This window comes from Fundulus heteroclitus, chromosome 23 (assembly GCF_011125445.2).
Source record: "Fundulus heteroclitus isolate FHET01 chromosome 23, MU-UCD_Fhet_4.1, whole genome shotgun sequence".
NCBI classification, from domain to species: domain Eukaryota; kingdom Metazoa; phylum Chordata; class Actinopteri; order Cyprinodontiformes; family Fundulidae; genus Fundulus; species Fundulus heteroclitus.
In genome coordinates this window covers 8,443,043-8,455,195 of record NC_046383.1, presented here as the reverse complement: position 1 = coordinate 8,455,195, position 12,153 = coordinate 8,443,043, and the positions used below count along the sequence as shown (strand labels likewise).

At 38.4% G+C, this 12,153-nt stretch overlaps 1 protein-coding gene across 1 annotated transcript in view; it reads right to left on the bottom strand.

Moving 5' to 3' along the window:
* The window catches only part of slc36a1 (solute carrier family 36 member 1), a 51,945-nt gene that overhangs the window by 26,525 nt on the left and 13,267 nt on the right, over positions 1-12,153 (bottom strand). Inside the window, exons 8-10 of the mRNA XM_012861782.3 lie at positions 9,916-10,143; positions 6,358-6,456; positions 1,237-1,403 (exon numbers count right to left, since the gene is read on the bottom strand). Coding sequence (XP_012717236.2) covers positions 1,237-1,403; positions 6,358-6,456; positions 9,916-10,143 — 494 coding nt within the window. The remainder of the gene's footprint in view (positions 1-1,236; positions 1,404-6,357; positions 6,457-9,915; positions 10,144-12,153) is intronic.

Sequence of the window (12,153 nt, the reverse complement as noted above, 5' to 3'; positions counted from 1 at the left end):
TGAGCATCATTGATTTAAAACCTCTCCCTCTCCTAGTTGGACGGGTTTAATCAGAAGTATGAGATGTTGCAGATAAAAAATAGTTACTTTGTGCTCAACCCTCTAACTCCTCATTACCATTGCTGATGAAGGAAACCCGAAGCCTGCAAAACCAGGCAGAGCAGCTACAGAGAAAACTCTACACAAGTCAACAATCCTTACTTTTTCCCCACACTAATAAGTTTAGGAGTCGATTTTAGCCCATTTTAAACTATAAACATTAAACTGGAAGGACAGAGATGGACAGTAAAAACAGAAGTATGGACAGATAGATGGAATGGGGCTTTGGAGAAAGGCATCTAGGCGGATGGATAAATAAAAAGGACCGACTAATAAATGCATACTGTAACTCGATAAATGATTAACAAAAACCCAGATCTCTACCATTTAATCAGTAAAACAGGAAATAAAATCAAACATTTTCTCATACTTACCCAAAACCTGGAAAATACTTTGGTTTAATTATACGATTACAGACGGTGTAAAAACCCTCTTTTCAAAACTATTTTAATTGAGAGATTTTCTGGACCAATATATCAGTTCACTATTTAATAAAAGTCTATCAAACAACAAGGTTGCATTCATGAAAACTGTGCAATTAATGAATTCCCTATGGGAGTTTTCTTTCTTCTCTGATTTCTTTGTGTTTTAGCTAATCAAGGTAACATCAGCTCTGTATAATATGTCTTCTGGCTGAAGCCTCTGTAGGCTCAGTTAGCTGAAGATAAGCTAAGTCTTGTCTGACCCCCATAAGCTGTTCCTTTACAAGAAAAATGAATCCCTGGATGTATAAGTAGCCTGTAATCATAGATTTAAAGCTAGCTCAGCCAGTTTCCTTGTGCAAAATAAAATAAAATAAAAACTTGTTCTTGGCAGCAAATGTTTTGAAATAAAACCATTTTACCTGGAATTCTAACTACATTCTGCTCCTCTTATTGTGCTGTTTCTCTGCACAGCAAAGTTCTATATTTGTATCATGTTCCTTTTATTTTACTATGTATATTTTTTTGATATATTTTTATTCTATTTCTGTTTTTGTTACTGTTCCTTTTTATAATGTATGGACTGCCATAAATCTTTCTATCTCTGTACCTATGCAAAGATTTCATGTCATATTAGTTTCTTCTTCTAACTGTAAAGTCAGTTAAAATTAGGGATCTGATCAAAGAAAACGAGCCGTTTATGTTGGGGTCTTACCAGCAGTTTGGCAGGTTTAAAGTGATGCTCCCACCTATATGCTCTCCGAAGCACATGTACCCTATGGTGCCCAGGCTGATGTAGAGGAACGTGACGATGCCCATTCCCACATACAGAACCTCTGTGAATCTCTGCGGCTTCTGCATCTTATTTTCCAGGGGAAGGACCTTCACACAAACAAGAAACACAAAGAAGACAGGAACATTAAGAACGTCTCAGCAGGTCAATGATTTCTTCTTCTTTTTTTTTTACTCTACATGAAAGCTTACAGTTTTGTTACTCCTTCAAAACTTCTCCTATTCTCAGGCTGTGATCTCTTTATTTGGGCATCTGGACATTACAGCAAAGCCAAATTCACCCTGACATTTCAACAAAAGCCCGTGGCTCCCCTGCTCCGCGCTCAACGTGTTCAGAAGTGTTGTATTCAGCCCAGCACACTGTGCACAAATGTTTCTTTTTTGCCTACACCTCCCACAAGGACCTACCATGTGACCATCGGGCCTTAAAAAGAAAAGATGAAGACAACAATTAAACCTGTGATCATGTCCTTTAGAAGATTTAGCAAGGATCCCATCCAATTAAACCTTTAACCAAGGCTTTAGTAAAACAATATGATCCCTTTGCACACACCACATGTCTCTTTATGTGAACATAACCAAGGCTACTTACAGCCACTGATATAAAAAAAAATACTGAGGAAATAATTATCTGGCCTTTAAGTTCTAAAAATATTTAGATCTAACCTCAGGTGGATAAAGCCCAGCAGGTCCCAGTAATTATTTTTTAAACAAAGACGAGACCAACATGGAAAAGATGTAAAAAATAATAATAAAAAAATTAAAAAACCTTCAGTTCATTGCAGACATTTGTTTCTGCACAGCTCTATTGATGTCCCACCAGACTTTCAACTTGACTGAGTTCTGCATCTAGTCCGTTACAACACTATATATTTACATGCACAAAATTTCACGATCGGATAGAAATGTATTCAGATTAAAAAACAAATAAATAATTGGATTGGACCGTTTATACGGCCACCCAATCAAGTAATCCAATCATAATGTGTGTTTATATACACTTGGCTTTATTCAGAAAAGAACCACTCTGACTTGCGCAGTTACCAAATGTCCCTAAACAAAAAAACTACAGAAGAAGAAGAACTTCCATCTTTGCTGAGAAACAAAAAAAAAAAACAACAACAACCAAAGCAGTAGTTTACCAGTTTGTTTGTCTTCTGAGCGTCCAGGCTAAACTTGTATTTTCAGCTTCTAGTTACGGTTGAAATGTGACTGAATAAATAACATTTTTGAGCTCTTTTAATGTTTCGAATAGAAAGGTTGTATTAGGAGCAAAGACGTATTTCCGCCACTTAACAATGTGGGGAAAATACAGAACTCTGCTGCCTCAGTACAGTGACTCCAGAACGGCTGGTGCTTTCGCTAAAGTCGCCATTAAAACAAAAAAAGTCGTTAAAAGTCACTTGCTGCTGGTCGCTTTTTGAAAGAAAACTGATGGAGGGGTCTGAAAAGTTGCTAAATGCAGCAACAAAGACACTAAATGGGCAACACTGGACCGTCGTCTCTAGTCTTCCTTCCCTGATGAGAGCAGCAAGACACAGTAGCTACTAGCAGCCAGACAGGAAGGAGCAGGCGGTGTTGGTTTTTCAAAATAAACGTTTCATGATATTTAGATTCATTTTAAACTTGGATTATGGTTAGTATAAGAGCGCAGATATTAAAGCATATATCATATGCTTTAAAATTGTTTCACCATATATTTTTAAAAACCTCCATTCTGAAGGTGTGGTGGATTTAATTTTGCCGTGGTACGCCACGATCAATTACATGTATGTTTTAACCTGACTGTAGCTTACATAAATGTACAGAAATCCATACATGATGCCTCAGTTAGATCTTAGGAGACTTTCTGCTCAGAGTCTCTATTTCCTTGTCAAAACAATTAGTGCAAAGAGCTTTTTGTTTTGCGCTAGACTGATGCACAGCCGTGGTTTGCACAATTTCTGCAGATTCACACAAAAACAGTCCAGATATATCCGGTTCCCAAGTCATTAATTCTGACCTCAAGCGCAAGAAAACGCACCATTGGCTCCTATTGAGTTTAAGAGGGGAATTAGCAGCCAGGTGTCGCTAATTCAAGGCACCAATCAACTGATCATCAGCGGGGCTGCCTAGATAAAAGCGATGGTTTAACACAATGCCAGGGAGGAAAGATATCATCAGCCATGTTGGAGAAGTAATTGTTGCGGATAATTTGGGAAACGTTATAATGACATATCTTAACTATTTAGACTCAATCACTTTATGGGGAGAAAGATCAATTCATCAGATAGAAAAACACTATAATTTAGTCCCCAGAGTGAACATTTCTGCAATTCCCCCCCCCCAAGGTTAGGCCTTAAACGGGACTGAACGGCATGTTTGTGAGGGTTTCTGGAAAATAGATTCTATTTTCTAAAAAGAATTGCAGCTTATGTTTGCAAAGTTGCAAATAAATGAACAACGAGACTTCTGGAACAATAAAGAAAAGAAAAAAGCAGATAAACTCCTAATTTTACAAATAAAGATGATACCACGACAACCTGATATCTAAAGCTAACTAAGATCTAAGAAGTGTTTAAATTGAGCCCTGAGGTCACCCAAAAACCACTGCTTTAGTTTTCTGGACCCATATGAGCATTTTGTTTTATGTTGTCATGTACAATCAGGCATAAGATTATGACCTGTATGAGCACCTTAATTTGTCCACTGCTGATCAGCTCCTTACTCATCAAACTGTGATGCGTCTCTATCAGAAGCAGCATCAACTTTATTAGCAACTTGAGCAACGGTAGCTTGTCTGTTGGATCGGACCGCGTCACTGCAGACCAGGATAACCCCACCAGAGCTGTAGGTTTGAAGCTACTCTGACCCAGTTATCTTAACAGGACATTTGGACTTTATCAAACTCACTCAAATCCTTACATTTGGTAATTTGCTTCCTGCTCTTAACACGTTAACTTTAAGGAGACCATGTCCATTTGCGGCACAGAGAGATAATCAGTCTCACTCACGTGTCAGGAGTTATAATGTTTCCCTGGTTGGTAAGCTTCTCAGCATTTCTCATCATAAGTAATTTAAGTACCAAAACCCCCTTTTCAGCATGATGTGTTCCTGAAAATTACAATTTCAAAGGAACTTTCCTGTTCCTGCTTTCCAAAAAGGCAACAGTAATTCACAAATGACATTTCATTTGCATTCATTGCATTAAAAACAACAAAAAAACAACAAAAAAAACACCCTTCATCCACAAGAAGACTAAGGTCTAACAACCAGGGGCTCTTAGATGTTCTGAGGTCCAGTCAGGACAGTAGAGGCAATCAGGTTTTCTTTGTCGCAGCCCCATAAGCTACTGATCCATAAAAGAGCTGATTATAACCTCAAGACTTTTAAGGTGCTTTTAAAGACTTTTAAAGATTTTTGAAATAAATGCTGCTGAACATCTTAACTATTTGTAGTTTAACATTATTTGTATTTCATTTCAAATTACCGCACTTAAAAATCCTTAAATGTGCTCAAAAATGTATAGTGCGCCTTAAAATGTGTAAGTACGACTGGTTAATAACAAAGCCGCTACACTCGATAGATATTCGGAACATTACAGTACACTGTGTCACTACCTGATAGGACCCCTGAGCTGTCTACCAGACTGCCTGACTGTAATGTCTAAACTAGAAATGCATTCATGCAAGACAGCCCGCGTCCGGACCAAGTAAGTAAATTCAATATAGAAGTTTATTTCGGCTTTATGTTGGAAACAGGGCAGAGACAGATAGCTCTCCCACTCAGGAGAGAGCTGTGTAACTGAAGGGGCGGAGTGACATTACACACTTGGGAAGAATATTTAGTGCTCATTATAATTCGGTGCGGCTTATGGTCCAAAAAAATACGGTAACGAAGCGTTTTTATTCATGTCTTCTTCTTCGTCTTTTGGCTTTTCCCTTTCAGGGGTTGCCACAGCGAGTCGTCTGTCTCCATCTAACTCCATCTTTTGCATCTTCTTCTCTAACACCAACTACGTTCACGTCTTCTTTCTCTCCATCCGTCTCCTCTTTGGTCCCCCTCTACACCTCCTGCCTTGAAATTCCAGCTTAGCATCCTTCTTTCCGATGTATTCTCTATCCCTCGTCTGTAGACGTCCAAACCGTCTCAGTCTGGCCTCTGGCTTCATCTCCAAAATGTTTAACACGACCTCTCCCTCTGTCGTACTCATTCCTGATCCAAACAGGAAGAGAACCTTTATTCATTTATCTTTTTAACTCCTATCAATTAGTTTGTTCCTGGTATGCAGCACTTTGGTGCAAATTGTTGTAAAGTGCTATAAGGGTTGGGCGATAAATCGATTTAATTGATTAATTCGAATTTACAATTCTTTAAGATTTCATTTTTGGAAAATCTGGATTTTATTTTGCCAATACACTCATTGGGTTTCCATGAAGAGAACAGCATGTGATGCTTAATATATGTTTAGGCAAATATATTGTCAAAATATTGTTAAGTGGAAACTTTTTTTTATCATAATACGAGGTACTTCATTTACTTATTTACTTTTTTTTTTTAAACTTAGTTTGAAGTTCACAAGTGCAGTGAAGCCTGTTCTTAGCTCAATGTGTAATACCACTAGCAGCAAATGTTTTGTTATATTTTCATTGTTTATAATGGCATGACTACCATCTTGTTTAACACGCATGTTTCACAGCTTGCTTTTAGTTGCACTTTGAATTCAGGTCAACTCCCTGACGAAATGCTTGACATAAAAGCAAGGTTTTAAAATTATTTCTTTAATTTCTTTTAATGAAACAAAAAGGAGGAAAACAATCGAATAATCGGATTTGGTATGATAAAATCGGAGATTTATTTTTTAATCCATATCGCCCAGCCCTAAACTGTGCTATATAAAAAAAGTTGACGTTGACGTGTACTGGAAGTGAACGTAAAAAAATGTTTTACCTGCTTCAACTATTTCAAGAATAAAAAAAATAAAAATAAAAAAAGATGCTTTGGTTCTGAGCGTGTCCAAGTTTCTCATTCTTTGGCTCGGTTATCGCCAGTTGTTTGCACTTACCACTCCGATCCCTTCAAAGGCAAAGATGGCCGTCCCAAAAAACAGAGGGTAGTCCTTAAGTCTGCCGACCTTTGGTAGATCAATAGGGTACGGGATGTTCTGTAAAAAAAGAAGAACAGAAACAGATTAACGGTTTGCTTTAAGCGCGTCCAGACATTTGATACCATCGTTCAAAGGCTTCCTGAATGCTAATCGGCGACTCGTTATGGCCAAATACCAGACAACCGTTTCATATCTACCCGAAACAAATCTGCAGTCAAGGGGTCCTCTCCGCAGATTACCGGCAGCCACGTTAAAAGTGAGACCTTGTGCAGAGAGGACGCCCCGCCTCGTCCCTGCTGAACTCATTTGCCGGCTGAAGCCTGCAAATTACCTTTGCTTGTAGCAATTATTTAACACAATCACTGTGCTCTGTTAGCAGCAGCAAAACAGCCAGGATAATACATGTGGAACTGTTATTACGGGCTAAAAAAAACCACAACTGGGAGAATGAAAGATAATTGTAGCTATTAAACGTGTTCTCCTCTCTGTCAGTGAAGGACAATCTCGTGTTCAAAGAATGTTCCTGCCCTACCGCCGCTTTGATCTAAACCAGGGGTGTCAAACATACGGCCCGCGGGCCGAATCCGGCCCGCCGAACAATTTAGTCCGGCCCTGTGGCAAATGCATTATCATTATAAAAAAATATATATATATATATATTTTTTTTTTTTTTTTCCCCAGTGTCCTGTCTGGCAATGTGGCAATAAGATGCCACAAAGAGCTCATCAGATTTGACTATCACAAGTGGACAAGATAAAAGGAAGAGAATGATAAAACAATTATTGAAAAAAACATGTACTTCGTTTAATTGAAAATATGCAGTTCCTATATTGTCCACGAGGGGCGCTGTGTTTTAATTAACAGATTAAGCTTCAGGTGTGGAAAAATTCAAATCATTTCTTAATTTTTATCTGTTTTATGTATTTTATCATGCAGGACAGTGTTTTTAAGTTCCAAAAAATGTGAATAAATGTTTTTCAACATTGTATAATCACTGTGATCAGTTCTTATGCATAATGCACAAGTAAATGTTTAACTGAGTAAAAGCATTGTTGAAATTGCACATACTTTTCTTTAAAACGCTGAGGTTATTCATAATATATTGTGTAAAAGTGAAATTAACTTAATATAAAAATCAACAACAAGTCCACATTTATTAGTTCTATTTAATCTTGCAATGAGTTTACTCGTGTGGCCTTCTTGAGATCAGATTAAGCTGAATGCGGCCACTCAACCAAAATGAGTTTGACACCCCTGATCTAAACGTAGTCGAAGCGCTTCAACGGAACGACGGTGATATTTAACCACTAAACGCGACGCTGATGAAAGTTCCTCTGCGCGACATTAAAGTTTCCACAGAAACTCTAACGATCGGAGAGTCGAAGCAAGACTCTGAGAGACTAAAAGGTGAAGCTGCTCTCGCACAGTTATCCGTCACTTTCCCTAAACTTTGCTGTTGCAGATCCGGCTTGCGGGTCACATATCTCAGTCCCAAATCTTCGTGAGGCTTCTGATGCAAGAAATTGCTTCGTTTCGAGGCCGAGCCAATTCCTCGGCGAACAACGAGCGCTGCATCTCTGCGAAGTGCAGGAGCGGGGTGATGAAACACTCAAGGGCCAGAAAGCCTGTAATCCGGACCGGTTGTCTTGTTATTCGTAAAAAAAAAAAAAAAAAAAAAAAAAAAATCACAAAATCCAATCAGCTGAGCAGCTGCCAGGACGGAGCGCAGGGAGAGACGGAAAGGCGGGGGGGTTTATGGGGGTCAAACTTTTATGAGGGAAAGTTCACGTTAAAGTATTGATTCTAATGTAATCACAAAAATATTGATCTTTTTTTTTTCTCCCTCCTATAGGCTAAAAGATGAGTCACATTTTTGTGCAGGGAATACGTTTACATCAGCACCACAAGCAGAGTGGAAACGATCCCCGTTCCCCTTCACCGGCAAACATGACGACATTCTCATTCACCTTCTATGTCACGCTGTTTAGAAATCACACATCGATGCTCAGTAATATTTAATTTTCTGTGAGGCCATTTCCCAAACTAGGTTAGGGTGATTGGGTGGATTTCCTTTCGAATAGTGGAAAAACTCTGATATAGAGACGGTGACCGAAAGCTTTCACAAAGAGGGAAGTTTTAGGGCTGGTTTGGATGGTAGAAGCAGGTTTCATGGGGGCTCTAAGGACCAGGGAAGAGTCAATCTGAGTAAACTAAAGGCAATAAACCCCCAATGACTACCTCCAAGTTTAACGTGGACAACAGCGGTAGTGAAGCCAGAATGGGTAACAATTAAACAACTTTTTGAGTTCAGCAGCTGATAGATATTATAATGAAAATAAAGCTGATCAGAATTTCCTCAAACGCAGCAGTCGTTACTTTCCTGCAGCTTTATAGACTCTATAAGAGATTATAGAGCAGGGGTTCCTGGACACTGAGATCCGGATCTGATTTCTTTATGAAGTGAAGGAAATTATACCAAGTGAACGAGATAGTAACACTTCACCTCTGTGTTTAGTCCGTCCCAGCACATGTTTTTTCACCCGTTACTGTCCAAAACGTCTTTTTCATCCCGTGGAAATATTTTTCAAACTCTCTTCATTATCTTAAAAACAGCTGAATTAATCAGATCTGAGTTTTTGCATGTCCTGAAAAGGAAAAGTTATGATTAATTTGATACGGAGGCCATGTTGAACTGGCCTGTTTCCTCTGTAATTCTGCTTGTGAAGACACACACAGAGCTGCAGGGTTTATCTTTTTATCTACCTTGTTTCCCAGGATGACAATTTCTGATTCCGTGCTCCAGCTTGAAACAAAGTTTTTTTTTTGGACTGAAAATGCACACATTAACACTTAAAGAAGTTTTATTTATGTTTAAATACTAATTAGAGACTAATAACATTTACTGGAAGACACAGATTTCCATTTGTTTTTTTATCTTGACAAGTTTAAATAAATTAATCCGCTGATTCCAGTTTTTAAGTTGTTCAACTTTTATTATTTAATTTAAATCTAAAACTCTGACCATAAAAAGAAAAAAATATGTTGTAGGTTCGGAGATAACAGAGTTTATATCCTACAGAAAAGGAAGAGGCTATGATTCACTTTTCTACAACACAGCTCAGCTTTTTCTGACTTAATATTTGTATACAGGTTGAAAGAAATGAGAGTTTTGATCCATCTTGGTCTGTTTATTACTGCAAAGGGACAAATTAAGAGGGAGCTAAGATTATATGAGAGTTAATCATTTTATTTAATAGAAACTTTAAAATGTTCTTCTTAGATAACAAGCCAAAAAACTGCTGTCATGCTGTATTATTAGTTTAATCTACAGTGGTTGTTTAGGGGCTACTTGTTTAAATCGGAGAAGACCCAATCAGGTCCGTTCTGACCCAGATGGAGGGAGGGCGTCTCCTGGGAGACTCCTGAAAGGATTCGTCTTTCAGCATCACCCAGAGAGGGAGGCCGGCAGAAAAGCTTACATACATCAGAGCGGGACATAAAAGATGAGATTGTTACCATGAGGGAATAGATGTAGATCAGAACCAGACTGGCAGTCATGACCAGGTTTGCGATGAGGGAGAGGGGAGCCAAGTACTTCAGGTTGGGGGTGAAAACCAGGAGGATGAAGAAGGGCAGGAAGAAGAGCATGTAGATACGGGAGTCGAAACTGGGGATCAGGACGTCCGTCTGGTTGGTGTGGTTCACCTGGCAGCTGAAGGTGGTGGCGTTTGCCGCTTCCACAACCTGAGGGAACAAAGAAGTGATTTTAAAAAAAAACAAGACGAAGAAATGCAATTTATACAAAAAAGTTAATCAGGAAGTGTGTGGGGGGAAAAAAAGGAAGTGACTTAAAGCATAACAAGCTCATTCAGCATGAACAAAAGAGAACCATGTTAAACTAGAACATTAAGGACAGGACTGAGTCTGCTCTAAAGTGGCAACAGCAGGTCAAGGCTGATGAAATCTGCAAATAGTCGTCTGCCTTTGGCCCACAGTCCAAAAGAGATTTGATTTTAAATTTCGGATGACCAGAAAATGGGAAAATGAAAAGATCACATGAAACATCTGAAAATGTCCAATGTGATGAAGTCAATTCAGACATAATTCTCCTTTTTTTAAACAGCTTTTAAATATTGCCAAAGGAAAATGTTCACTCTGAGGTTTATGATGACTGATATTTCTGTGCGCAGCTCCGTGCAAAAGTCTTAAATCATCTCTTATATGTTGTATTCAAACCTTATAGCATTTTAAAGTGGTCTTGATCAACATGCCTCCGGACTCTTTGAACATTTTCTTTCTAGTCACCTTCAGTCCAGAGAGAGTTCGCTTTCAGGCGGATGTCCAGAAAATCAATCAGACAATAAAAGGCTCAACAACTCAAACGATAAACTTTTCTTTTTTTTAACCAATCAAATCTTAAAGATAATGCAGCTATAAAAGCAGAAAACATAGTTTCAGTTGTAAATGTTGATTCCTAAAGAGTTATAAAGTGAAAACATGTTATGCAGAAGACTTTAGAGATTTTCCCCTGACCTGATTTTCAGACGCTTTCCATTTCCTGGATAGATTTTGCTTTGGTTTGTCACTTTCCTAATTACCTCCCACTAATCTCCCCAACAAGCACAGGGACACAGTGAAAGGAAACCAAACTGCAAGGAAGAACGAGTAAATGCTACCATCTAGTGGTGAGAAGACGCACTACAAGAATCCAACTCCAGGCCTCTTTATTGGGGCCGTCGATGATTGTCACGCTGAAGAATTTCCCACCAGTTCCTAAAGGCTTATCTTACGCGAGGCAAACAAAATGTGCACTAATTGATCTTTTTTAAGGCTGATAAAAAAAATTCCAGACAAACTCAAACAAAGGATCAATCGGTGGTGAAGAGGTCAGAAGTCAAAGGTGGGCCGTCCGCCATTACTGTGACCTCGGGGGCAAGCACGTTTCATCACGCTTGTGAGGGAAGGAGATAAAAATGTGTAGGTTCTAACAAGTTTACAGAATTATTTTAAGGAATGGTTCAAATGAGAGCCCAGCTTAGACAGTTTTCACATGAGTGCATATAAGATGTTTTCTACTGATAAAGACAATCGGATGCTTTCCATCACAGCTAAAGGCATAAAGATTGGAAAAGATAAATGAGTACATCTGTGAGGAGGCTGGTAATCTATATTATTTTATGAATAAAAAAAAATCAGAACATTCTTTATAACCTGATGTGGACTTCAACCAAATGACACCAGGTGTTTCTGGGGTTTTTCCACCTCATCCTGCAGTGCAGCGTCAAACCTACTACTGGTATTGACCTTCTAACTATTATCTGTATAACCTTTGAATGAGAGTATCTGGATACATATATTCTTTCAAAACTGTGGACTTTTCCATTCTAGCTGAACGTGTCTTAATGAAAGCTGAACACAAGCTAAAGCTGAGAATGTCTGTAGAGAGATCCAGCTCTCTATGCTTACACTGCAAAAACAGAACTAAAAGTAAGGGAAATTTTCTTGAAATGAGTGTATTTTTCCTTGATTTGAGCAGGTAAATAAGACTATTTGCCAATGGAATAAGATTTTTGCACTAAAAATAGGAACAATTCATCTCTATTGTCTTATTTCAAGTGCAGGATAACTAATTATGTTATTTTAGAGATGAATTGTTCCTATTTTAAGTGCAAAAATCTCATTCTATTGGCAAATAGTCTTATCTACCTGCTCAAATCAAGGAAAAATACACTCATTTCAAGAAAATTTTACTTA